Below are 24,836 nucleotides of genomic sequence, written 5' to 3' on the forward strand. Positions count from 1 at the left end.
GCTCGAATGAATGAACAATGAATATTGTTACAAGATGCCTGCGGCCAATTAAAGCTTTATTTCAATGCAACACTCAATGCAACAATTACATTTTACAATATTTATAGTATGCACATGATAAATCCTGTAAGTGTAAAACAATTTTATTCCACATGGTGGTCCGAAATAGTAACTATTAGACTGAACAGACTTGATTGAACTGCAGTACTTCCTGCTTGGTAAAATCTGTTTACAAGTCAATCTTACCACTGACGCCTACATCATAAAAAGATGTTGATGTTCTTGATGTAGAATATCGAATCATTTATTTGGGTCATGTATAAATTCAATTTTCAGCAGCCACCCTAATAAGTAAGAACAAAACCAAGATATACAGTAATGTGTGTGCGTATATGTGTGTAGGAGGAATAAAACCAGTTAATGTGATGGGACACCTTTAGCATTTGAAAGTTGAAAGTCACAAGTAGAAGTATAAAAGTCTGCAACGTACATATTTAATAAGAACATGATTATAGTCGGTATTGCACTGTTGGCTCTTCAGATCAGCAAGTCTTTTAGACATGTGTAAAATGTCACAAATAAACATCTACATAAACAAGACACTGACTAATATTTACAAGGCAACAACAAAAAACTGATTGATTTTAACTGTAATCTGTATGATTTATTATTATTTTTATTATAAAAAAGTAAAGCTACTGCATATAAAAAGATATGGCGTGTATCACACACGTACAGGTTGAACTGTAAATGACTGTTATGAGTTTTAAGTTTAAAAAACAGAAACTCCAGGATTTCTCTACATGTTAATTAGCACTAATCTCTAGTTTTCTGTTAAGACCAAAGTACTTTAAGTATTTAGTACTAATTGATGATGCAGGGTGCACTCACTGTGGCTTGCTGAGTAGAAGGCTGCAGGAAGACCAACACTGAAGAAAGTGACTTGTGTGGGGCGAACAAATAAAATCTCCACATAAAGAAGAATTTCATAAAATGAGGCTTGAAATTACATCATGAATTCTTCAAACAGACCTTATAAGTACGCAATTAACTGATGTTGTATTTATAGGTTTACTTCTGGTAACTTTTTTTTTTCCACAGAAATGCAAAGAAAATGGTGTCAGAAAAATAATGTAGTTTACAAACTGTAGTGGTTCTGATTACTGCAGTGAATCAGTAAGCTCATCACTTGAGATCCTCATGTCTGGGCTCTGTCTGTGTATCCCTGCAAAGACATAAGCCTCTGTTAACATTTGATAATATGTACGGTATGAAGGTGTGACTGTGTCACACCTTCATGTGTGTTCAGACTTTTCACTCTACAGTAAAGGCTCAGAGAGTTGTTAAAATCCTCAGAAAAATGCTTCAGTGAGAATGGAAGGCTTGACGAGAGGGGAACATCACAGCCTTGTTTCCCCCTGTCGTAGCACCTATGTAGTCACAGTATCACTTATGGGGACTGTCCATTTTGTCATCCAAGAGTGGAAAAAGCAGAAACATGAAAGCAGGAATCTCATGTCCGTGCCATTTTATGAACACCGGGTGAGTTTTGATAGTTCTGAGGAAAAACAAAAGCAGAATTGAACATGTTATAACAGGATGAAATTCTTAATTGTATCATTCTATTCATCTTAAAACATCAATATTCAGCAACCCATCCAAAACATTAACTTCAGGTCTTCTCATCAATTTCATGGGCACAGGTATATAACCAAGCACTAAGACATGCAGACTGCTTCGACAAACATTTGTGACAAAATGAGTCGCTCTCAGGTCTCAATGTAACACTAAATATTCCACAGTTAACTGTTAGTGGTATTATAACAAAGTATCCCTGATTGGGAAACAACTGCAACTCGGTTCGGTGAAGGGGGGATTATGGTGTTGGGTTGTTTTTCAGGAATTGGGCTCAGCCCCTTAGTTCCAGTGAAAGGAAACCTTAAACATAAAGAGACATTTTATAATGGACTGCATTTATATAGCGCTTTTCTAGGCACCCAAAGCGCTTTACATTCCACTATTCATTCACACACACTGGTGCAGGCAAACTACAGTTGTAGCCACAGCTGCCCTGGGACAGACTGACAGAAGCACATCGTGCCAACACCAGTACGGTAAAGTGTCTTGCCCAAGGACACAACGATCAGGACAGAGAGAGCTGGGGGATTGAACCAGCAACCTTCCGGTTACAGATGAGCTTCCCAACCCCCTGAACCACGGTCGCCCCGTGGCATTTTAGACAATTTTATGCTCCCAACATTGTGGAAACAGTTTGAGGATGATCCCTTCCTGTTTCAACATGACTATACACAAAGCAAGGTCCATAAAGACATGGATGAACGAGTTAAATGTGGAAGGCTGACCTCCACAACGTCCTGACCTTAATCTTACAAAGCACCTCTGGCATGAATTGCTGCAGGCCTTCTCATCCAACATCAGTGTCTGACCTCACAAATTGTGCAGGCTCATCAGGCCAGGCAGTGTTTTTCCAGTCTTCTGATGTCAAGTTTTGACGAGCCTGTGTAGTCTAATTTTTCCATTCTTTGCTGGCAGGAGTGACACCATCACTCCTGTGGCTGGTGTGCATTCAGAGATCTGCATACCTCTGTTGTAACAAGCCGTTGCCTTCCTATCAGTTTCTCCATTCTGATGTTTTCTTGAACTTCAGCAGGTTATGTTGCCCAACATATGTAAACACCACCATTGTGTTTCTGTTATTATTAGAAGATAATAAAATTCAAGTAATACAGTAAAACGCTAATAAGAACATCACCACATGAAAGTGGGGGTTTTGAAGTAAGCAGCACAGTGAATTGCAGCAGAGGTGCAGGTAGAGATCAGGAATTTGTAGGCAGCACATAAAATCAGGAACTGCTGGGCATCTATGTTGAACTTGAATTTCAGCTAGTTTTGCATGTCAGAGAAGCCTGGCACCACCCAGGTAAGGTGGAGGCTTTCACACGCAAATGAAAATGCTGTAAGTTATAAAAATGCAAATGAGGTTGGGGGCGGGGGGCGCCACACCGGCCGGGAGTACCTGTGACCTTAGCCTCGCATATAATTGGATGAGGTTTCCATGTGACCAGGATCTTGCAGGTGATTGGAGGAACCTCGCGAAGAGCGTCTCTTATTACCATATGAGCATGTTATTCTCCGCTTGGTGAGAAGTTGTCAGGCTGGGTAGATTTAGGACACCGTGTGTTGGCGGCTTGGATTTTCCGTGCAATGCCGGGAACTCCCCGCACAGACCGGGGCTGGCTGCTCCGGACAGCAGAGACCACAAACTGCTCACTGCTGTGAGAGGGCTGTCTCGTCAGCTGGCTCGGTTTGCTGCTGATGTGAATGACCAACTAACAGCGGTAAACGCAAAGCTGCACTCCATAGACGAGAGGATGACCGCTTTAGAAGAAGTAGTGAACTCCCGCGCTTGTGTGGAGGAGAAGAGGAAAAGACGGGCGCACAATCCCAAGATTGCGGTATGTATGTGTGCATGTATGCAGCGTGTGCGTTAAGGAGGCAGAGGAGAGCCGCACAAACACCCCGAGCAGGAGAGGCAGAGAGAAGCCACCGCTAACTGCTAAGCTCTAAACGACTAGCACATCTGACGAGCTGGGAACAGCTGGATGAGAGTTTGTTCATAAAGTCAATTATGGTGTTTTATTTTGTAGGAGGCGGTGCGTCGTTTTCATAACGCCAAGGGAAATCGCAAGCGCTATAATCCCGAAGAAGGGTGAGATATTATGTCGTGTAAGTTGTACAGGCTGTATAATACATATATACATATATATCGCAATGTGATCGCTGACGTGTAAACATCTGGATTTCGCAGACTGAGCTCGCCTCACAATGAGGCAGTCACGTCTCATTTGGTCCAAGCTCTGGCTGAAAGTCCGGATTTGCACAACGTGGCTAGAGATGCCATTCTATGTAAGCACTGTTTGTGCTTTACTCTTTTACTGTAGCTTTGTCTGTTTCCAGGTTTGTGACATGCTCTCTTAATGGTTCCAGCTGCCTGTAAAACATACTATGAGACCATACGCAGGAATTTCCGCTACAGCCAGCCGGACCTTGCAGCCCAGGCTGAAGCAATGAAGACTGCAGCCCGCAGCCGTCAGAGAAGGAAAAGGGTAAAGTTATCTGATGTGATTTAAACTCACTGACAGTACTGCTGCACTGTTTTTCAGTCACATTAGTGCACAAACTGTCACCACACAGAGGTTGCACATCCACAACTGTATGTACTGCTTCTGCTTACAGCTGCTGGAAGCCAGGCAGGGAGTCCTCAGTGCAGATGAACTGGACTTCTGGAGGGGTGTAACAATTGATATGATGTCCGAGGAGGAGGATGGTGCTGTTGAAGGGGTGGCTGGGTGGATTGTTAGGCCTCCTTCCTTTCGAAGCAAAGAACTCACCGATCTGTGTGCGACTCTTCAGGCTAGATTGGAAGCTAATCCAAAATACACATCTACACATCACAGACGTCTGCATATTGGACCGGATTCAGACAGAAATCCTCCAAACGCATACAATCCAGATGCAGCAAAGAAACATTTCAAAGAGCATCTTATCCCCCAGGTTGGGTGATGGTTTTATTAACAACTGCATAGCACTCAAGCTTCCTTATAAGAATATAGATGAAAAAGATTATAATCCAGTTTGTGTCTTGGTGTGTTTTTTATAGAGAGCTATGAATCATCACAACTTTGAGAACGACTGCACTAGTTACAAAACTGAAGAACTGTAAGTTTAAAAACAAAAGCATGAGACACATTTTTCTGTTTAAATACCTGCTGTATGTTTTATGATGTATTTGCTTTGTGTTTTGACAGACTGAGCTCGCCCGATGACACAGACTTGCCTCCTTTGGACGACGCTCTAGCTGAAAGTCCAGAACATCACCGCGTGGATAATGAGATCCTCCGTGTGACTGTGGCCTAATGAAATGAATTAAATCTCTGACTGAATGTCACCTCAAGTCAATCTCCACACTACCACTGACCTGTATACATGGGGGGGGGGGACTAGAACGGCAGAGCTGAAATTAAAAGGAAATGCTCTTTTGAACTGGTCCTGAGCCTCTCTATCACAGTATGACATGAAGCCGATGTACAACAGTCCATTCTTTCCTTTTAGTGTCTCAATTTTTCCTCTCAGGAGATCATCAAGCCTCTGAGATACAGCAGTTGTTTTATTTTTTTATCACACAATTATCCATCCATTTTCTTAATCATTGTCACAGTTGACATAGGATGACAAGCAAATCCATTACAAAGCTGCAGGAAATCACTCTCTTATCCAAACCTGCTGCCAGTTTGAAATTAACCCGACAAATATATTGTTGGGTTCTGGAAAATCGTGAAGAAGAAGCAACCAGCAGGATTTAACCAAGAACTTTGTGGCAATGTTCAGGCATCAACATGGTTCAATGGTGGTCACATCCTAGAGACCGCTCTGAGGACTGCTGTCTACATGTTGTAGCTGATTATGGTCATACATGACTGGCCTGTGGACTACTCTTGTTAGTGCTGTTATTGGTCGTTGCCAGCAGCAGAGAAGAGCAAAGTTAAAACACAGAAAGAGCAGAAGTGAAATAGTGTCCATTGTGTCTGTTCTTTTCATGCTTTATGTTTTTGATATGTCTCTCGCGCTTCTCTCGTTTGTGGTGAACACCACTGTTCCAGCCCACTTTTCAACCAGTTAATGTTCAACCACATTGAGGGTCCATGGAGGACGGCACATATTCATGTTTGCAATAGTTGCATACCCCTTTCCCTAGTCAAATACCTAAAAGCAATACCATAAAACAGGTTTTTAACTGCTGCACCACTGTGCCACTCCATGAAACACTTTGTGAGATAAAGTGAGTGTTATGCTTGCCTATTTATTCAAGCTGACTTTGCTCTTTATTGTGTTTTTGCGCGTGTGTGTTTGTGTGTGTATGAGATCATGTTGATGGTGCTATAAAAATCTACTTTATTATTACTAACTGATCCAGTAGTTTCCGCTGTATTTGCATATTTGCACTTTCTGCTCACAGGAAACATAAATATATAGTCTTGGGTGTAACTGCAGATTTACAGGCCTGAGGATGTCAGAAGTAAACCCACCAGTTCGTAGGTCTGGGAACATTATTGCCAAAAGTACTTGCTTGTCTGCCTTCATATGCACAATAGCTTGAGGGACATCCCATTCTTAAGCCATAGGGTTTAATATGATGTTGGCCCACCCTTTGCAACTCTTCTGGGAAAGCTTTCCACAACGTCTAGGAGCGTGTTTATGGGAATTTTTGGCTATTCTTCCAGAAACACATTTGTGAGGTCAGACACTGATGTTGGACGAGAAGGCCTGGCTCACAGTCTCCGCTCTAATTCATCCCAGAGGTGTTCTGTCGGGTTGAGGTCAGGACTCTGTGCAGGCCAGTCAAGTTCTTCCACACTAAACTCGCTCATCCATGTCTTTATGGACCTCACTTTGTGCACTGGTGCAGATTCATATTGGAACAGGAAGGGGCCATCCCCAACTGTTCCCAGAAAGCTGGGAGCATGAAATTGTCCAAAATGTCTCGGTATGCTGAAGCATTAAGGTTTCCTTTCATTGGAACTAAGAAATTGAGCCCAATTCCTGAAAAACAACCCAATGCCATAATCTTCTTTCCCCCAAAGAGAGTTGCTGTTGTTTCCCAATCACTTCCATATTGTTACAATATCACTAACAGCTGACTGTGGAATATTTAATAGAGAGGAAATTTCACAGGTGGAACCCTATCACAATAAAACACTGGAATTCACTGAGCTCCTGAGAGCGACTCATTCTTTCACAAATGTTTGTAGAAGTCTGCATGCCTCGGGGCTTGGTTTACACACCTGTGGCCATAAAAGTAGAATCATTGACACCTGAAGTCAATGATTTCTATCAATGCAATATAGTGCAACTGCAATACAAATATAAATCAGGAATGTGTAGTCCAGAGGCTTCTGACAAGTCTCTTTTGACACAGACTTGTGATTATGAAGGTGTTTACCTAAGCCTGTATAACAGTGGATCAGTATTTATGACAAATCACAAGTGATATTTCTTGGTGGCTTCTTCCAGTGACAGAATGTGAGCGAATGTAGTCACTCCTTTTCAGATGCTAATTAGATGTGTTCAGACTTCCAACCCCATCCCCTGCAAGTGATTCATTCTTGCACAAGTGAACATCACATGTTGCAAACAATTAAGATCGAAAGTGCTGGGACTGAAGGAGATTTGGCTGAGTGGATGGGGCTGCACAGACAGTTTTTATGCAGTGTCCGATGAAATGAAAAATGGCAGGACTCTTACCCTCATGGCTGAGGATATCCAGGGCAGAAATCGGGACACTCTTGTGTAGACACCAGGTTTCTTGGACATGGCACAGCCAGTTCCCCAGCTCACTACTCCTAGCAGACGATATCGAGTGGTCTTGGACAAGCAGTCTTCAGCCACAAAGGGTCCACCACTATCTCCCTAAAACAACAGACACACACTCACATTTTAACTACCCATGGGAAAATATAAGAGAAAATCACATGCATGACACTGATATAACATCAAACCAGTACGCATGCCAATTTATATTCATGCCAGTAAAAGAAGGACTTATCAGACTAAACAAAAGTAGACAGAAATGCTGCATGAGCACAATCTGACCTGACAGGCATCAGTGCCTCCTTTCTCATAGCCAGCACAGAACATACTAGTAGTGATCTGGTTGTCGTAGTAGTCAGGAGCATTGCAGACGGCGTCACTGATGATGGGGACATTGGCTTCCTGTAGAACATCTGCTAGATGGCCTATAGTTTAGAATGATCAAAATTTAAATATGAGCAACTGTGTTTTTACCTGAATATAAACAGTCACGTATGAATAGTTGTTATCGTCACGCTACTGAAACCTTTCCCATTATATTTATGTTATTGTTATTTAGTGCACCGCAGTATTCATGCAAAATATGATAAGTTTAAATACAAAAACAACGACTGAATGCAAGAAGACGACGTTCTATAGAAATATTACCAAATTTATCAATAACTAATGTAATGTATACTCACCATAGTACCCTACATTTCCCCAGCCTGTCACTGTTCCCATCTGTCCATCTATCAGCCTTTGGCCATATGCAGGTAGGCAAACAGGCTGGATGTATTCTACACACAGAGACAAACATGAAACACAAACAAATATTTATTAACAAAACAAATGCATACATTTAATGAAAATAGCAGGCAGTTGATTTTGTCACATTTCATTAACTCATGTCACCCCCTGAAGAAAGCCAGCCATTCCTACCTTCCCTCTTACTTGATTCCCCCAAACCCCTCAGCTGTTCCCCTTTCATTCATGCTTGCTTGTTGACATCACCCAAAGTGTTTCCATCTTTTCTTTTCTTTTCTTTTTTTGCAGTTCTAAATGTTGAACACTAGATGTCAGACATGATGTACTGGAATAACACTTGTAGTAGATGACAGCACAGAGATGTAACAGTATCTGACACACTTCATCTCCTATCTGCAGTCTTTCTCAATTAGTGTAATTGAAGTAATTAGTTCAGTGCCTATAAGGTATCGTCACATTAGATTTTTAAAAACCTGTGATTAATTATTTCATATTTCAGAATTTTGAGTGAGTTGTTTGATACTTTTTCCAGTATTTTATTCAGTATAAATACTGTTTATGCTCTGATATTTATTTTCTCCCCCCCTAAAATCTTGTAACTAATTGATTGTAGTAATTCTAGTTTATCACACACACACACACACATATATATATATACATATATATATACACACACACATATATATATATATAACACCTAGCACGCCCCTGTGGGCGGTTTATCCTTCAAGCTCGGGTCCTCTACCAGAGGCCTGGGAGCTTGAGGGTCCTGCGCAGTATCTTAGCTGTTCCCAGGACTGCGCTCTTCTGGACAGAGATCTCCGATGTTATTCCCGGGATCTGCTGGAGCCACTCGCCTAGCTTGGGAGTCACCGCACCTAGTGCTCCGATTACCACGGGGACCACCGTTACCTTCACCCTCCACATCCTCTCGAGCTCTTCTCTGAGCCCTTGTTATTTCTCCAGCTTCTCGTGTTCCTTCTTCCTGATATTGCTGTCATTCGGAACCACTACATCGATCACTACAGCCGTCTTCTTCTGTTTGTCTACCACTACTATGTCCGGTTGGTTAGCCACCACCATTTTGTCCGTCTGTATCTGGAAGTCCCACAGGATCTTAGCTCGGTCATTCTCCACCACCCTTGGGGGCATCTCCCATTTTGACCTCGGGACTTCCAGGTTATACTCGGCACAGATGTTCCTGTACACTATGCCGGCCACTTGGTTATGGCGTTCCATGTATGCCTTGCCTGCTAGCATCTTGCACCCTGCTGTTATGTGCTGGATTGTCTCTGGGGCATCTTTACACAGCCTGCACCTGGGGTCTTGCCTGGTGTGATAGACCCCAGCCTCTATGGATCTTGTACTCAGAGCTTGTTCTTGTGCTGCCATGATTAGTGCCTCTGTGCTGTCTTTCAGTCCAGCTTTGTCCAGCCACTGGTAGGATTTCTGGATATCAGCCACCTCCTCTATCTGCCGGTGGTACATACCATGCAGGGGCCTGTCCTTCCATGATGGTTCCTCGTCTCCCTCCTCTTTCTTGGGTTTCTGCTGCCTGAGGTATTCACTGAGCACTCGGTCAGTTGGGGCCATCTTCCCAATGTATTCTTGGATGTTCCTTGTCTCATCCTGGACTGTGGTGCTGACACTCACCAGTCCCCGGCCCCCTTCCTTCCGCTTAGCGTACAGCCTCAGGGTGCTGGACTTGGGGTGAAACCCTCCATGCATGGTAAGGAGCTTTCTTGTCTTTATGTCAGTGGCTTCTATCTCCTCCTTTGGCCAGCCTATTACCCCAGCAGGGTACCTGATCATGGGCATGGCGTACGTGTTGATGGCCCGGATCTTGTTCTTACCATTCAGCTGACTCCTCAGGACTTGCCTGACCCTCTGCAGGTACTTGGTGGTTGCAGCTTTTCTAGCGGCCTCTTCATTGTTCCCATTCGCCTGCGGGATCCCCAGGTACTTGTAACTGTCCTCTATGTCTGCAATGTTGCCTTCTGGTAGTTCAATCCCCTCAGTTCTGACTACCTTCCCTCTCTTTGTTACCATCCGACTACACTTCTCCAGTCCGAACGACATTCCAATGTCATTGCTGTATAGCCTGGTAGTGTGGATCAGTGAATCGATGTCTCGTTCACTCTTGGCATACAGCTTGATGTCATCCATGTACAGGAGGTGGCTGACAACTGCTCCGTTCCGTAGTCGGTATCCGTAGCCAGTCTTGTTAATGATCTCACTGAGGGGGTTCAGGCCTATGCAGAACAGCAGTGAGGACAGAGCATCTCCTTGGTAGATCCCGCACTTGATGGTGACTTGTGCTATGGGCTTGGAGTTGGCCTCTAGTGTTGTACGCCACATCCCCATTGAGTTCCTGATGAAGGCTCTTAGGGTCCCATTGATCTTGTACAATTCTAGGCATTCCAGTATCCAGCTGTGGGGCATTGAGTCATAGGCCTTCTTGTAATCAATCCAGGCAGTGCACAGGTTGGTCAGTCTGGTCTTGCAGTCTCGGCTGATTGTTCTGTCTACCAGTAGCTGGTGTTTTGCGCCTCTGGTATTCTTGCCAATTCCTTTCTGTGTCCCGCTCATGTATTGACCCATGTGCCTGTTTATCTTAGCCGATATGATGCCTGACAGGAGCTTCCATGTAGTACTGAGGCAGGTTATTGGTCGGTAGTTGGAGGGGACCGGTCCCTTCTTGGGGTCCTTGGGGATCAGGACCGTCCGACCTTCGGTTAGCCATTCCGGGTGTCTCTCGTTAACTAGCAGCTGGTTCATTTGTGCTGCCAGACGCTCGTGGAGTGCAGTCAGCTTCTTTAGCCAGTAGGCGTGAACCATGTCGGGCCCTGGTGCTGTCCAACTCTTCATACTGGAGACCCTTTCTTGGATATCTGCCACTGTGATGGTTACTGGACCCTGTTCAGGGAGGTCGCTGTGGTCTGCCCTCAGAGCCACTGAGCATTGCCGTTATGGGTTGCGTCCTTCTCCCATATGCTCTTCCAGTATTGCTCCGTCTCCAGCCTTGGTGGTGCTGTTCGCTTATTATTATTGTTCCCTTGCCACTGAGAGTACACCTTTGCTGGTTCTGTGGAGAACAGCTGGTTTATTCTCCTGCCTTCGATCTCTCTGGTGTACCTCCTCAAGCGGCTGGCTAGGGCTGTGAGTCTTTGCTTGGCAGTTTCCAAGGCCCTCAAGTATGGACAGCTTGCTGTATTTCTTATGCACCTTCTTTGTCGCACCTTTCTGCAACTCCGTTAGTTGGCTAACCTCCCTCCGTGCTACTTTGATCTTGCCCTCTAGCCTCCTTCTCCATGGAGGGTACTGCCCCTTGTGGCTGTTCAACTTGTAGCCAAGCATCTCACTGATCACTGCTGCCGTATTGTAGATCAGCTTGTTAGTGTCGGTAATCGTGGTTGTAGGTATTGTCCGTAGTGCTGCATTAACATCATCTAGCAGACCTTCTGAGGGTACTTCACGTAATCTTGGTAACCGGCTACGGGGGATCGAGGTTTCAAGCTTGGCCATGATCCTATTTTTCAGGTCAGTTCCTCTCGCACTCAACGATCCTTCTCCTATCGCACTTGGGGCTATGTACCCAATCTGCCAATTGCACGCTCCCTCATTGCTTGTGGCATCTGTGGCATTTTGCTGTGAGACAAAACTGCACATTCCAGGGTGGCCTTTTGTTGTGGGCAGTCTGAGGTACACCTGTGCACTACTCATGATGTCAGATCAGCATCCTGATGTGGCACACCTGTGAGGTGGGATGGATTATCTCAATATAGCAGATGTGCCCACTACCACACATTTGGACTGATTTGTGACCACTGTTTGGGAGGGATGGTTATATTGTGTATCTGGAATGAATTTTAGGTCTCTACGTCCATCCCATGGGGAATGGGAGCAGTAACAAAGGTGTTGCGTTTATATTTTTGTTGAGTGTATATATATATATATATATATATATATATGTATATATATATATATATATATATATATATATATATATATATATATATATATATATATATATATATATGTTTTTAAAATGTGTCAAATATTCTGCACACAGTGCTTGTTTAAGTTTTAGTGTCACCCTAAAGCATCAGAAACAACCAACAGTTGCAATTTTTTTTATCCTGAAATAATTATGTTGGATCAAATTTAGGAGGTAAGTTACTGAAACCAGGCAGATTTTGATGATGTGCAAATGCGTCCTACCATTGAAAGTGAGAGGCTGAGTGAGGGCCAGGACAGCGATGTCTCTGCTGTTGTCGTCAATGTTAGCATCTACAAAGGGCAGGTAGCTGCTGTGGTAAACAATGGTCTTAACCTCTGCTACGTTGGCATTGACAGGTTTATTGTAGATGGAGCCCAACAGCACACGCCAGCGATTAACAAAGCGATACCGCCTAGCATTAGAAGAGCAAAAATAGGAGAGCTGTGATGTGTTTTTTATGCACACAAACATCTAAATTTACATGCAAACACTACGTTAAACAAAACAGCAGGCAGAGCAGTCTGATGATTGTCCCTATGTGGCGAGGGCAAAATACACACACAGCTATGTTGAAAATGAACTTTTCATAGAAGTAAAATTACAGTTTCATTCAAACTGTCTATACAAATTTATTAAACTTTCATGTATGCCTTGGATTTTCCAAAAAGCTACAATAATCCATCAAGCTGTTGTTTCTGTGTTAAATCTATCTGTTTCACTTACTCTGGGAAGCAATGAGCTGCAGAAACAATCCAGCGGTCTGAGATAATGGATCCTCCACACTGATGAACACCATCGTACTGCAAACTGACTTGCCAAGGCCAGCTGCCGTGCCTGGCGTCCACACCACCCACTATACGGTCTGCCGCAAAACTACGTCTGCCGCAGTCTGGTTTAAGATAGTAACAGTGAGGAAAAAGACCAGTTACTTTTTAAACTCTAGTTGAAAGACTGATATATTATGGACAAGAAATCAATGAGAATAGCTCCATTTAAAAAAGTAAACAAAGCAGACAATAGCTTAATAAATACATGTGAGATTAGTAGAAAGAAGACAAGAACAGACCGTGTCTGGGAGCTCTACACACCGGGGTGAAAACAGTGTTGGTGTTGGGTGTCGGTGTATAAAGTGGGCCAGTGTGTCAGACAGAATGAGTGGAGATCTGCGATCTTACCTTGGCACAACAGTGTGAGAACTTCCCGGCTTTCACAGTCACTGAAACAAAGACGGACAGAGTTAGTAACAACCTGACACAGAAAACATCCAAAAACTGAAGCCAGTGTTCGGCTGTCCTCTATGTTAACAGAGAAGACGAGTGAAAGAAGAGACAGGAAGAGCAACAGAGAGGACAGTGTAGTAGAAGGGCAGACCGCTGACAGACAGCCACTCAGGTGTATGCGTTACCATGGATACAATGAGTCTTTGATTTTCTTGCCATAGCTGAGCTCTTCCTGTCTGACGCAGAAGAAGTCTCCAGCATCGCTGCTGGCCTCTGACACGGCTGTGACTGAGTAATTCACCACGCTGAAACAAGCACGCGCACACATTAGTCCCGAGGATGACAGTGTGTCACACTGAAACAACGAGATACAACTGTGAAATTACCACACCTGACAAATCCCACTTCTTCACAGCTGATGCTAGCTAGCAGTTCATCAACTGGGGAGGAACACACCTGACGCCACCTCCTGTGAGTGGAGTCGAAGACTCTGAGATGCTGGTCAGGTGAATTTACCTGAACTGTGGGGAGTTGTAAGAGCAACTTTTAAAACTACTGGTCCAATAGCACATACTCCTGTAATGTAGTATATATACATATATATATATATATATATATATATATGTGTGTGTGTGTGTGTGTGGGGGGGGGGGGGTGGAGGGGGTTCTGACGGTATCACTAATTAAAGAATGAAGAAAAAAGAAAGAAAGACATACATTCAAAGCTATCAGTAGACTCACCATCATACTGTTCTATGTCTTCCTCCATTGTGCAATATGTAACTACAAAGTTTAATAAAAACAGCACATCAGTCTGTTACAGCAAACAATGAAAGCATTTGCATCATCAGACAGAGCACAGAGCACAGAATATCAACTGCTTGAAATATCAACAATAACAGATTATGTTCGTCAACACTTTTGAACCAAATGTGTGTAGGTGTGCAAGAACTGCAGTCTGACCTACGGCCCAAACGGCTGCTCCAATGGCTCCCAAGGTCATCAGCGTTACACACACTCCAATTACCCGACAGGGGGTCAGTACACAGGTCAGAGAGATGCCCCTGCTCCCTGCACACACACATTTGAGGACACACAAACAAGCATACATAAAATAGCAGAGGATAATATAAAAGCATCTTTGCACAGCAACACACTGACAAGCACAAAAGCTCGCATGCTAACATGCTTGTGCAGCACTCCAGCTTTTAACGTTACATAACACACCAACAAATACACTTTGCTGAAAAGGTGATGAAATCTAAAAGAGTAAATAGTGAGCTATACTAGCTGCGTAGCTGCTGTGTAGTTCATGTTTTTACTTTCCAGCTGCCCTTCAAACCCTCACAGAGATGGCTCAAGCCCCAGTGAGAGCAGACATACAGCACATTCCCTGGCACAAACTGAAAAGTACAAGTGACACTTACTGATCAATAGTCTAAAGTCTAGGATTTCTCCACCAAGCAAGAACAAACTCTTCAACTATGATATAGTGCCAAAGCTGTCCTGAGTGCACGTACTGTCTGTTTGTGTTGCACCTGCACTGGGGTGTCGCTCTCAGTGTTTCCCCTCCTGTCTGCTTTTCTCTGCTGTGAGAACAGCTTGTCAACTTGACCTTGAGTAATTACTCATTTTTCATTGCACACATGTGATGGACTGAAAACCTAACAGTATTACAGCATTTTAGTATGCCAGTCTCAAGTTCCTGGTATTGTGTCGGGTTGCTCACTGTCATGATCTACAACCATTTGGTCTGCAGTTTGTTGTAACAGTTTCATAAGTCCTGTTCTTGCTTTGACAAGTTTGTTAAACTTCACTCAAATAATAATAAAGAAACTCGTTACGATAACTGTCAGTCTGCCATGCAATCCCTTATAGTGAATTATATGTCTCCCCGTGTCTCTTCCCACTACCAACCATTTACACAAACCCACTGTCGTTACAATCTTCATCAAGGTTATAACTACAGCACATCTAAAATCAGATGACTTGCAGCTTCAAATCTTTACTACTGTACTTCCACTTCTCCTCCTCCTTCATGTCCTTGGCATCCACAGTGATACAAGTATAAATAAAATACCCAACCACACTGACTATATCAACTTATATTTCACTTATGATATACTTAAGCACACCAGCATTAGTATAGTTATTAACTGGCCATGATGAAACTTATGGAAATACTAAACTGTAATATGTCAAGTGGCTACTTGAGTACACAAGTGCTTCACAATTTGACAAGTCATTTACTGTACTGTAGCATCTTTACCTTATAGTGTAAAGAACCTTAAAATGTACTCCTGAATTTAATAATAAGAACACCGCATTCTAGCCTCAGCTATGTGAACAAGTGTTTAAAAGTATTGCTGGTCATTTCACGTTCAAGTCGTTTAATAAAGACAGGAATACAGAGATCTAAGCTCGTTTTAGATCATGGGGACAGATGCAAAGATACCTACATCTTGTGGTCAGAAGTTTACAAACACTCATCATGGGCATTGTGATTTGAGGCTTTCCATTAATTTCCTTGATCACTGTACGTATGCTGTACAGTCAGTGGAATGACTGTACAGCATACGTCTTTAAAGTATCTAAAAAACAAGAATTTGAACGATTTCTTTTGGATTTTCTCAAATCCACACAGCATCAGGAGCTGAATATGTACACTAATATTAGTTAAGTTTGAGGTCAGGGCTTTGAAAAAGCCATTTCAGAAGCTTAACATTACTATACTTTGTACATTCCTAAAACTTTTGATGTGTGCCTGGATCCTTGTGCTGTTGGACTATTCAGCTGTGTCATAGGTTCAACCATCTAGCTAATAATTTGAGGTGAAGAACCTGGAGGCAGTCCATCTTCGTTCTTTCATCACTTTGTCCAATGTATCAGTACCACTGGCAGCAGAACAGCAATGATGCTACCACCACCATACTTGACAGCTCATACATTTTTCTTAGGTTTGAAAACCTCACATTTTCATCCTCAAACATATTTATTGCCATTTTAGCCAAATAGTTCAATCTTTGTCTCGTCTGATCATAACATGTTTGTCCAGAAAGCATTTGGCTACAAGTTTCGAGCTTGAAGATGTCAATTTTAGAAAAGGAACTTCCTTCTTGCTCAGCACCGACTGACAAAGTGATGACATATCAGAATAACTTGTACTTACATGCAATTGCTTAAACTGAAGATCCTGTACTCCGCAGTAGTTGAGAAATGGCCCATTACGTGTCTGGAATGAACTTCCAGATCTTAATCCTATTGAAAATCTGTGTTCTGTGTTTAAAGGCCAGTTCAATGTCAGGAAACCAACCAACTCTTCTGCTGTGAAGAGTGGTCACATGTCCAGCCAGAATTATGCCAAAGCTTGTTTATGATTGTAAAAAGCATCTGGTCAAGGTGCACGCTGCTAATAGACATTTAATCAATATTAGTGGGAGTCTGTGTAACTCCAAAATAAATACAAACTTGTGCACTCAATTATTGTTTTTTAAGTCATTAAAGATGCATGCTGTACAATCGTTCCACTTTTAAAAGAGAACAGTTCATAACAAAGCCCAGAAATTACCATGACATTCCCTAAACATGATAACCATTTCAAGATGTCTGAGTAATGAGTGCACTTTCAACAATATGTCTCATTTTTCTGCATATTTTTAGTCTTTACATGTCACCCTGGCTCCTTTGCTTGACTACCTTACTTTGATGTAGTATGGCAGATGATGGATAAACCTAATGATACTTCAGAACACTAGTTTGGATAAATTAACAGTTTAGACAATCTGTCTTATGATGTGACTCATTCTTAATAACAGTGAACAGTATGAAAATTATGCCTGTGTCCTCTGCAATTTTCAAACTGCAAATCCATCAAAGGACCCTTTGGTGGGCGGTTCTGACCTCCAGAGTTCATGCCTGACATCTGTGGCTCAGACACATTGAGTTGGCCTACACATGTCACTGAAACAAACATGATCAGGTCATTTTAAAGGGTTCTTAAATGGTTTTCTTATTAGATCTACTCCCCATCAGCCCTCCTGCCCCACAGGTACTGACTTTATGTGGATTTTTCTGTCCAGTATGTGATCAGCAGAAGTGTAACAGCAAAATTTTAAAAAATCTTAAAAATTGCATTAAACTGCATTAAAAAGAAAATATAGTGAGACTGTTCAATTCCACAGTTGCTGAATTTTTATGTTGTTATCAAGAAACGTGATAGTTGTGTAGACTTGCTGATCCAGGGACCTTAACCTTCTACTCTGCTAACTCCTCACACTGCACAACATAACCTCTCCCTGACAGTGGCGGTCCTAGCCCGTTTGGCGCCCTGGGCGAACACTCCCTTGTCCATCTTCCATTGGTTTTAATTTTGCACTCCAGTATGAACACCCATCCCCCAACTCGAGGATCACCACAACATAACCTAATAGACCTACACCTTAGTTCACAGATATGCTTTGTCTAGGGTTTATTTCTTGGATTTCGCACAACCCGGGATTCAAATCATGAATACATAATAATACATTATGGGCTTGGATTTACAACATTATGAATGAAATGTGCTCTATTTGGAAAGAGCTTTTGACCCTTTCGAAGGGTTGTGTGTAAGACTTTAAATCTTCAAACTGTAAATTATAAATTTTAAATTGTCATTGATCCCTTTCCTAATGTATATGTTTATTTTCTTACTCTTCTTATATTTATTGTTTGTTTACTTGCACTGCTGTAACTGGAGCCTCGTCGTCTCGTGTCTCTATATACTGGACTGTAAGTAGCGGAGACGACAGTATAGTTTACTTTGACTTCAGCAGCGAGCAGGTGCACCGAGGGCTCTCGCGCTCACTTTTCGTGTATAGAATTTCGAAAAAACATCGGTGCAAATTATAAGTCTGTATCATGATGTCTGGTGTTTTCGTGTTTGTTGTTTTGTTTTTATTTTGTTTTATTTTGCGAGTTGGTTATTAGACGCCGCTCCAGCCAGCCAGCCAGCCAGAGAATCCCCCGCCGCCCCGCCCTCTCCTCCCTGTGCCGCAAGCAGCAGGCGCACCTCGCAAACGGAGGGCGCCCTTACTCCCAGCAAATGGGCGATAGAAAACCGATCGGTGCCTATGCCATTCCCAATATGCGCTGGGATGACGTCGAGGCAGCATGAGTACGAGCAATTTTATTTATTTTTTGGTCGATGCCCGTGATGCCGTCCCCCACCATGATGCCACCCCGGGCAACCGCCCGTGTCGCCGGTATCAAAAACCGATACTGCTCCCTGACTAACTCTACCTGTACACAGATGCTTGAAAACTCCCTACGTCTTTCTTGCCTCCTCCCTCTCTTCTCTTTGTACCTTTTTCCTTCTCCTCCTCCCATTCCATACCTGTCCTCTCCTCCACCTCTCCTGTCCTCAGGCTTCCCATCCAGCTAAACAATGGTGTTATTGTTCTTTGAAACTGTGAGTAACAGCTGTGACCCAAAGGTCAGAAGGAGATGGTGAAGATAGAAACAGAGGTATAGAGATGTATGATTAAGCTTAACGACCCATGTTTGCTCTTTCACATTTTCTTTCCACCATACCTCAGCTCTAACAAAAACATGCCAAAAAGCTATTTTTGGCTGTTCTCTTTTCACAAAGAAATGTTGTTGGTTTTTACATTAGATGTCCTTCTTGGCACAACCCCACAGGGATTTCTGGATAGAGCCACTACACTACTGCTGCTTTAATACACTGCAGCCCTGAACATTGATAGACATCCAACAGAGACGTGAGACCAAAAAATGTCTAACTCAGTCAGGTCAGACATTAAAGGAGGTATACCCCTCCATCTTCCTATTACAAACTCCATGTGATGGCCAGCTCAGCCCACTCAAGAGACAAGAGTAACTGTCTAGAGAATTCACACTAGTGGGCATAGTGTTTCCTGCCACCTGCACACTCCAGCCATCAACACCCACACATAAATCTAATGTGTTTGAAGAAATGACAAAGCATCATATAGACTTGTTGTTTAGCTACATGTAATCATATTCTACATGTGAATAAAGGTCACTTTCTAACTGTTTCTCTCTCCAGTATACCCAGTTTACATGTGAAACATCTCTAGACTGGTGCCACTCACCCTTCTTGTTCCTCATATTGGCCGTTCCTTCTTTTTTCCAGCTATACTTCCCCACATGCCATTTTCCTAATCACAAAGCAGGTCAGAACAAGCTCTCCATTGTATCTACCTCTACCTGAGACCCACTTTTCTCTTGTGTGTGTGGGTATACATGTCAATGTGTGTATTATGAGGCAGGGCTTTCTGAAATCGCTGTGGTCTTATAGTCGATGATTGGATTAAAATAGTTAATGTTCCTATAAAGCACTGAGTGTAGTCCATATGAATGATATTAGGAATATATGCTACCCTGAAAGAACGCACTAGCAAATCCTGTTCATTTATCTTGACAGCTAACCCAAACATAAAAGCTACTAACAAAAGTTTTTACAAGATACAAAGTCTGAGCCCTGAGCTCTTGCTAACAACAAGCTTAGTCAACAAAAACATTTTAGTTAGTGTGTATTAGCAACATCACTGTTTTGGTGTAATTTTACCATGAATTCCAAATTTAGAGCTGCTACGAAGTGTGTCTGGATAGATTGTTGCCATGGTTTGTTGTCTTTATGGCAAATAAGGGTAAGAATGAATCATAATATAGTACATGACCAATCCACAGAGACGTGCAGATCATCCACAAACTCTTTTATAGTTTCCAATGTCTGTTCTCAATCATGAGTCACATGTTAGTCATTCTGTGGGATGTTGGACGTTATACTTTTAACATCGCATGTAGCATCTGACTGCTGGTTAAAAAGCAACAGCTATGCACCAGATGACAGGTTAAGCCTCCCTAAACCAAGTTAAAAAACACAAAAACACCACACCACATGACTACTGTCATGTTACCACAGTGCATTTTATGATACGCTATACTGCCAAAAGTATTCACTCATCTGCCTTCACATGCACATGAATTTAAGAGACATCCCATTCTTAATCAATAATGAAGAATTTAATTGAATATGTCAGCCCACCCTTTGCAGCTATAACAGCTTCAGCTTGTCTCAGAAGGCTTTCCACAAGGTTTATAAGTGTATTTATTGGACCATTCTTCCAGAAATACATTTCTGAGGTGAGACACTGATGTTGGACGAGACGGTCTGGCTCACAGTCTCTGCTCTAATCCCAAAGGTGTTCTGTTAGGTTGAGGTCAGGACTCTGTGCAGGCCAGTCAAGTTCTTCCACACTAAACTCGCTCATCCATGTCTTTATGGACCTTGCTTACAGAAAAAAATCTGATAATTAATTTCTTTATTTTGCTGTGAACCTATTGTAAAAAAAAATGTGGGTGGGACTTTTATCAGTAGGAAAAACTATAAAAACCTATTTAAACTACAGTTAAAGTAAAAATATCTGCCCTCCGTCACATTTTTAAAAGCTGTTCAGTGGGCCGGATCGCAGTCTGTCCAATTTCAGCCCCCCTGCCTTATGTTTCACACCCCTGTGCTATGCTAATGTTTATTAGGTCTGCTGACCCTCTCCATTCCTTACTGCATTGTCAGCATCTAATGTATCATCCTTTATCCTCTAAGCAGCGACATTTGGACATGGGGAAACCAGGAAGATCAGATATTTATGTAACTGGTTCATCAAAACAGGTCTGATCTTGCTTCAACAAACACATCCCCTGCAATATAAATAGGAAAAAGGTTTAAGGGGTTCGCAAAACGAACAGAGGAATGTCCATCATCAAGTAAGCCTAGGTGTGGTACAGTAGGAGTGGGATAATAACAGTACAGGAGCAGAAAGAGACCTCACACACAGCTAAAGTTACAACACGAGCTATGAGTCATACATGTAGCGGCCATTATCACACAAGACTAAAATTAAACACGAACACAGGAAATATTAATCTAATAAGACAGACACACTATCCTATGAGAAGAGTGTGCTTACACGCATGTGCATATTTCCTTTTCTTTACTTATTCACACTTACGTGGTATATAATCATGTAGAGGTTGAGACAAACACAGATTGCCTCTGAAAGCTGATGACGTACCACCTAATCTTAGCTCAGACAAAAACAAAATTAGCCACAACATATGTGACACACCTAAGATGAAGTGTGTTTTCCATATAATTACACACATTAAAGACGCAGCCTGTGTTTGGGTGGACGCCTTTTCTGTGAGGCATTAGTGGTTCGCAAACCCATGCTGAAACACAGAAAGTAAATTACAGCAAAGCCTTGCCGAAGGAGAAGAACCGAGGAAGATGTGGAAATCATTTTAAGGAAAACTTCATTTCCTGGGAGACTATCGGCTTCAATGCTGGAAAGCTGTGCCTCGTGTAAGGTAAGGAAAGCAACTTATAAGTAGCACATTTAAAAGAGATAAAAACAGTGTTAAAGTACTGTTTTAGGATTAAAATGATAAGAGCTCTTGAAAGGTCACATATTTATGTAGACATCACAAACAGAATGTCACAGTTCATACTGACACAAGTGCCTTTCAGCAATAACATGGCAAATAATCTTATCTTTCCTTCCATAAATTACAGTCAAGTCATTTGCAGCTGTAAAACTTGCGTATAAAACTGTGCCACATCACATTTTAGCTAATACCAAAAGACAGGAGGACATGTGGAGTCTCTGGTTTCTTTTTAATGTTGGTTTTCCCTGATGCTGTTGGAATAAAACAAGAGAACTAAGGTTACAGTAAGTAGTTAGTTTACGATTGCCAAGGGATGATGTTGTTATTGCAGTTAGTATATTGTGTTACAGTTTACCGTGCTAGTGTGCAAAGGACTTTGACATATCAGATTTCTACTTGGGTTGGGTGCTTATTCTTGTTGTAAGAGAAAAACATCAGCCAGTTCAAGTATATGTTTTTCACCCTAAAAGAACCTCAAAAATAACTCCAGTGACTATCATAGAGACAGCCAGCTTTGCAAAAAGCAGTTAATGGTTAACTGTCATGTGGACTGATGTCTCTTCCCAGACACAGAAAGTAGGCAGCATGGGCTGCAGCATGACCAGCGCAGCATTTCAATCTTCAGATATGTATGCATGCATGCATGCGCGTGTGTGTGTGTGTGTGTGTGTGTGTGTGTGTGTGTGTGTGTGTGTGTGTGTGTGTGTGTGTGTGTGTGTGTGTGAAAGGCAGGAGATAAGACTGCAAAGACTTGTATATTTCACATGCGCACTCACCCATCTTTCCTTCAGTCACAAATTTTTCAGCATACATTTGTGCACAACAGGAAGCAACAGTCGACAGCGGCAGTTTCTTCCTTTCTCTTCCTCTCCTTGACTCCTTGAGGCAGATGGTCCAAGTCCTTGGTGCTCCCTTTTGTCTGGCAGCATGACATTGATAGGATTGTGTAAAAAAGATAAAAAATCGATAAAGCGGGTAGTATAATATTGTACTATAGTCTATCTTTGGGCAGAAACAATTCACTCAAAACCTGCTTTGATAAATTTTATGATCTCTAAAACATCTGATCTTTATATTTTCAATTAATTCCTGAAACTCTGAGATGTTACAGCAGCTGTTAGTCACTGACTTTGTTTAATTCGGAGGATGTATATCTATCCTCTATACCCAAGACCCACACCCATCCAGGCTTTCCAACAAGTTCCTGTTACATTGGGCTCGACTATGAATTACACCCTCACTTGCCACTTCATTAGGTACACCTTGCTAGTACCAGATTAAATCCACTTTTGCCTTCACTACTGCCTTAATTTTTCATGTCATAGATTCAACAATTTGTTGGAAACATTTGGTCCATATCCACTCGACAGCATCACACAGTTGCTGCAGACTTGATGGCTGCTAGGAATCTCCTGTTTCATCACATCCCAAAAAGGCACTCTGTTGGATTGAGATCTGGTGACTGTGGAGGCCATCTGAGTACCATGAACTCATTGCAGTGCTCAAGAAACCAGGCTGAGATGATCTGAACTTTGCAACATGGTTCATTATTATAATATTCATTATTAAGATAATCCACATCATTATACCACCACCATCGACCAGAACATATAAAACAAGGCAGCGTGGATCCACGCAACACCAAATTCTGACCCTATCAGCAGAAATCAAGACTCATCAATCCAGATAATGTTTTTTCAGTCTCCTATTATCCAGCTTTAGATTACAACACACAGGATAAGCCTGTGTGAATTGAAATCTCGACTTCCTGTTATTAACCAATCTGCTTCGAGGTTTGACAAGTTTGGAGATTCTCTTCTGCATACCTTCGTTGTAATGTGTGGTTATCTGAGTTGCTGTTTCCTTTCTATCAGTTCAAAGCAGTCTGGTCATTCTCCTCTGACCTCTGACATGAACACGGTATTTTCTCTCACAGAACTGTCACTCACTGGACATTTTCTACTTTTCTGACAATTCCCAGCAAACCCTGGAGATAGTTGAGTTGGAAAAATCCCAGCAGATCGGCAGTTTCTGAAATACTCAAATCAGTCCATCTGGCATCAACAACAATCTACGTTCAAAGTCACTTAAATCCTTCCTCTTCTCTAATCTGATGCTTGGTTTGAACTTCAGCAGGTTGTGTTAACCATGTCTGCCTGCCTAAATGCATCGGTTTGCTGCCAAGGACCTAAAAATGTGGCTAGTGAGTGTAATTACATGTGCGTAATAACAGATAAGTGGATGATGGTCATTTAAAAATTAGTTACAATTTTTGCTGCTTTTGAAAAAGCACAACATACATACAACATACAAATGAGATCGCTGAGATCTGAAGATCTCATTTAAAGTAATGTATCCTGGCTGTATAAAAGTCTATCCCATTGCCATTCTATACATCACAATGTAAAACCTGTGCTGTGACGTTTGAAAAGTGTTTGTTTGTAGGCTAATATTGGCAGTGAGTATTGGAGACTAATTTAAACCGCTGAGTGTCACTGATTAAACAGGTTAAACAGACCCAAGGGCATTTTAAGAAGCTCGCCATATAAACTTTAAATAATTAAAATATCACTGCCAACTTTAGTTTAGACTATTTCAAATAACTTGAGCAAGGTTAACTCCTTAAGGAGAAAACGAAATGAGCGTGACTGCTAATAACCAACAAGGCTTAAAGACACCATTCAAATCGCCTTCCAGACAATGACTCACCTGTCTGTTTTCCTCAGCTACAGGTGGAGCCTTTCGCTTTAAAAAGATGTACAAATCAAAAGAAGGCCCATAAAACCTCTAATAGGAAGAAATTGGATAGCAATTTTAAACGCCAACACGGATAAATCCAAAACTTTCCGAGCTTTTGCCAAGTAAATCCTTCCCCCCCTTTTTTTGCTCTCTCCACAGGTTACTGACCCCAACAAAGAAGACGAAGAAAAAACAGTAAATAGCCGTTTTCTACGACAGCTCTTCCTGTCAACCAAAACCACCAGAGCTCGCTTCTAACTGGAGAGAGAGGAACAT

The 24,836-nt window shown here is 42.2% G+C and overlaps 2 protein-coding genes across 3 annotated transcripts; one reads left to right on the forward strand and one right to left on the reverse strand.

Annotated features, from left to right (window-relative positions):
• Positions 1-260: 260 nt before the first annotated feature.
• Positions 261-24,660, reverse strand: hpn (hepsin). 2 transcript variants are annotated; one of them, XM_023154644.3, is made up of 13 exons: positions 24,531-24,660; positions 22,598-22,740; positions 14,319-14,426; positions 14,097-14,138; positions 13,748-13,877; positions 13,542-13,661; positions 13,312-13,352; positions 12,860-13,025; positions 12,358-12,548; positions 8,073-8,168; positions 7,672-7,814; positions 7,324-7,488; positions 261-1,558 (listed from the first exon to the last, which is right to left on the reverse strand). In XM_023154644.3, exons 2-13 carry the CDS (start codon positions 22,632-22,634, stop codon positions 1,514-1,516), a joined length of 1,284 nt encoding a protein of 427 aa, XP_023010412.1. In that variant the 5' UTR covers positions 22,635-22,740; positions 24,531-24,660; the 3' UTR covers positions 261-1,513. The 2 variants fall into 2 exon arrangements, with proteins under 2 accessions (XP_023010412.1, XP_004566896.1); XM_004566839.4 differs by lacking the exons at positions 22,598-22,740; positions 24,531-24,660 and adding an exon at positions 16,525-17,951.
• On the forward strand, positions 3,138-5,982 carry LOC101473658 (uncharacterized protein C14orf93). Its single transcript, XM_004566837.3, has 7 exons — positions 3,138-3,476; positions 3,669-3,730; positions 3,830-3,927; positions 4,009-4,127; positions 4,258-4,575; positions 4,682-4,740; positions 4,830-5,982. The coding sequence occupies exons 1-7, from the start codon at positions 3,393-3,395 to the stop codon at positions 4,936-4,938; spliced, it is 849 nt and encodes a 282-aa protein (XP_004566894.2). The 5' UTR covers positions 3,138-3,392; the 3' UTR covers positions 4,939-5,982.
• Positions 24,661-24,836: the final 176 nt, after the last annotated feature.

This window comes from Maylandia zebra, linkage group LG11 (assembly GCF_041146795.1).
Source record: "Maylandia zebra isolate NMK-2024a linkage group LG11, Mzebra_GT3a, whole genome shotgun sequence".
Lineage (NCBI taxonomy): Eukaryota > Metazoa > Chordata > Actinopteri > Cichliformes > Cichlidae > Maylandia > Maylandia zebra.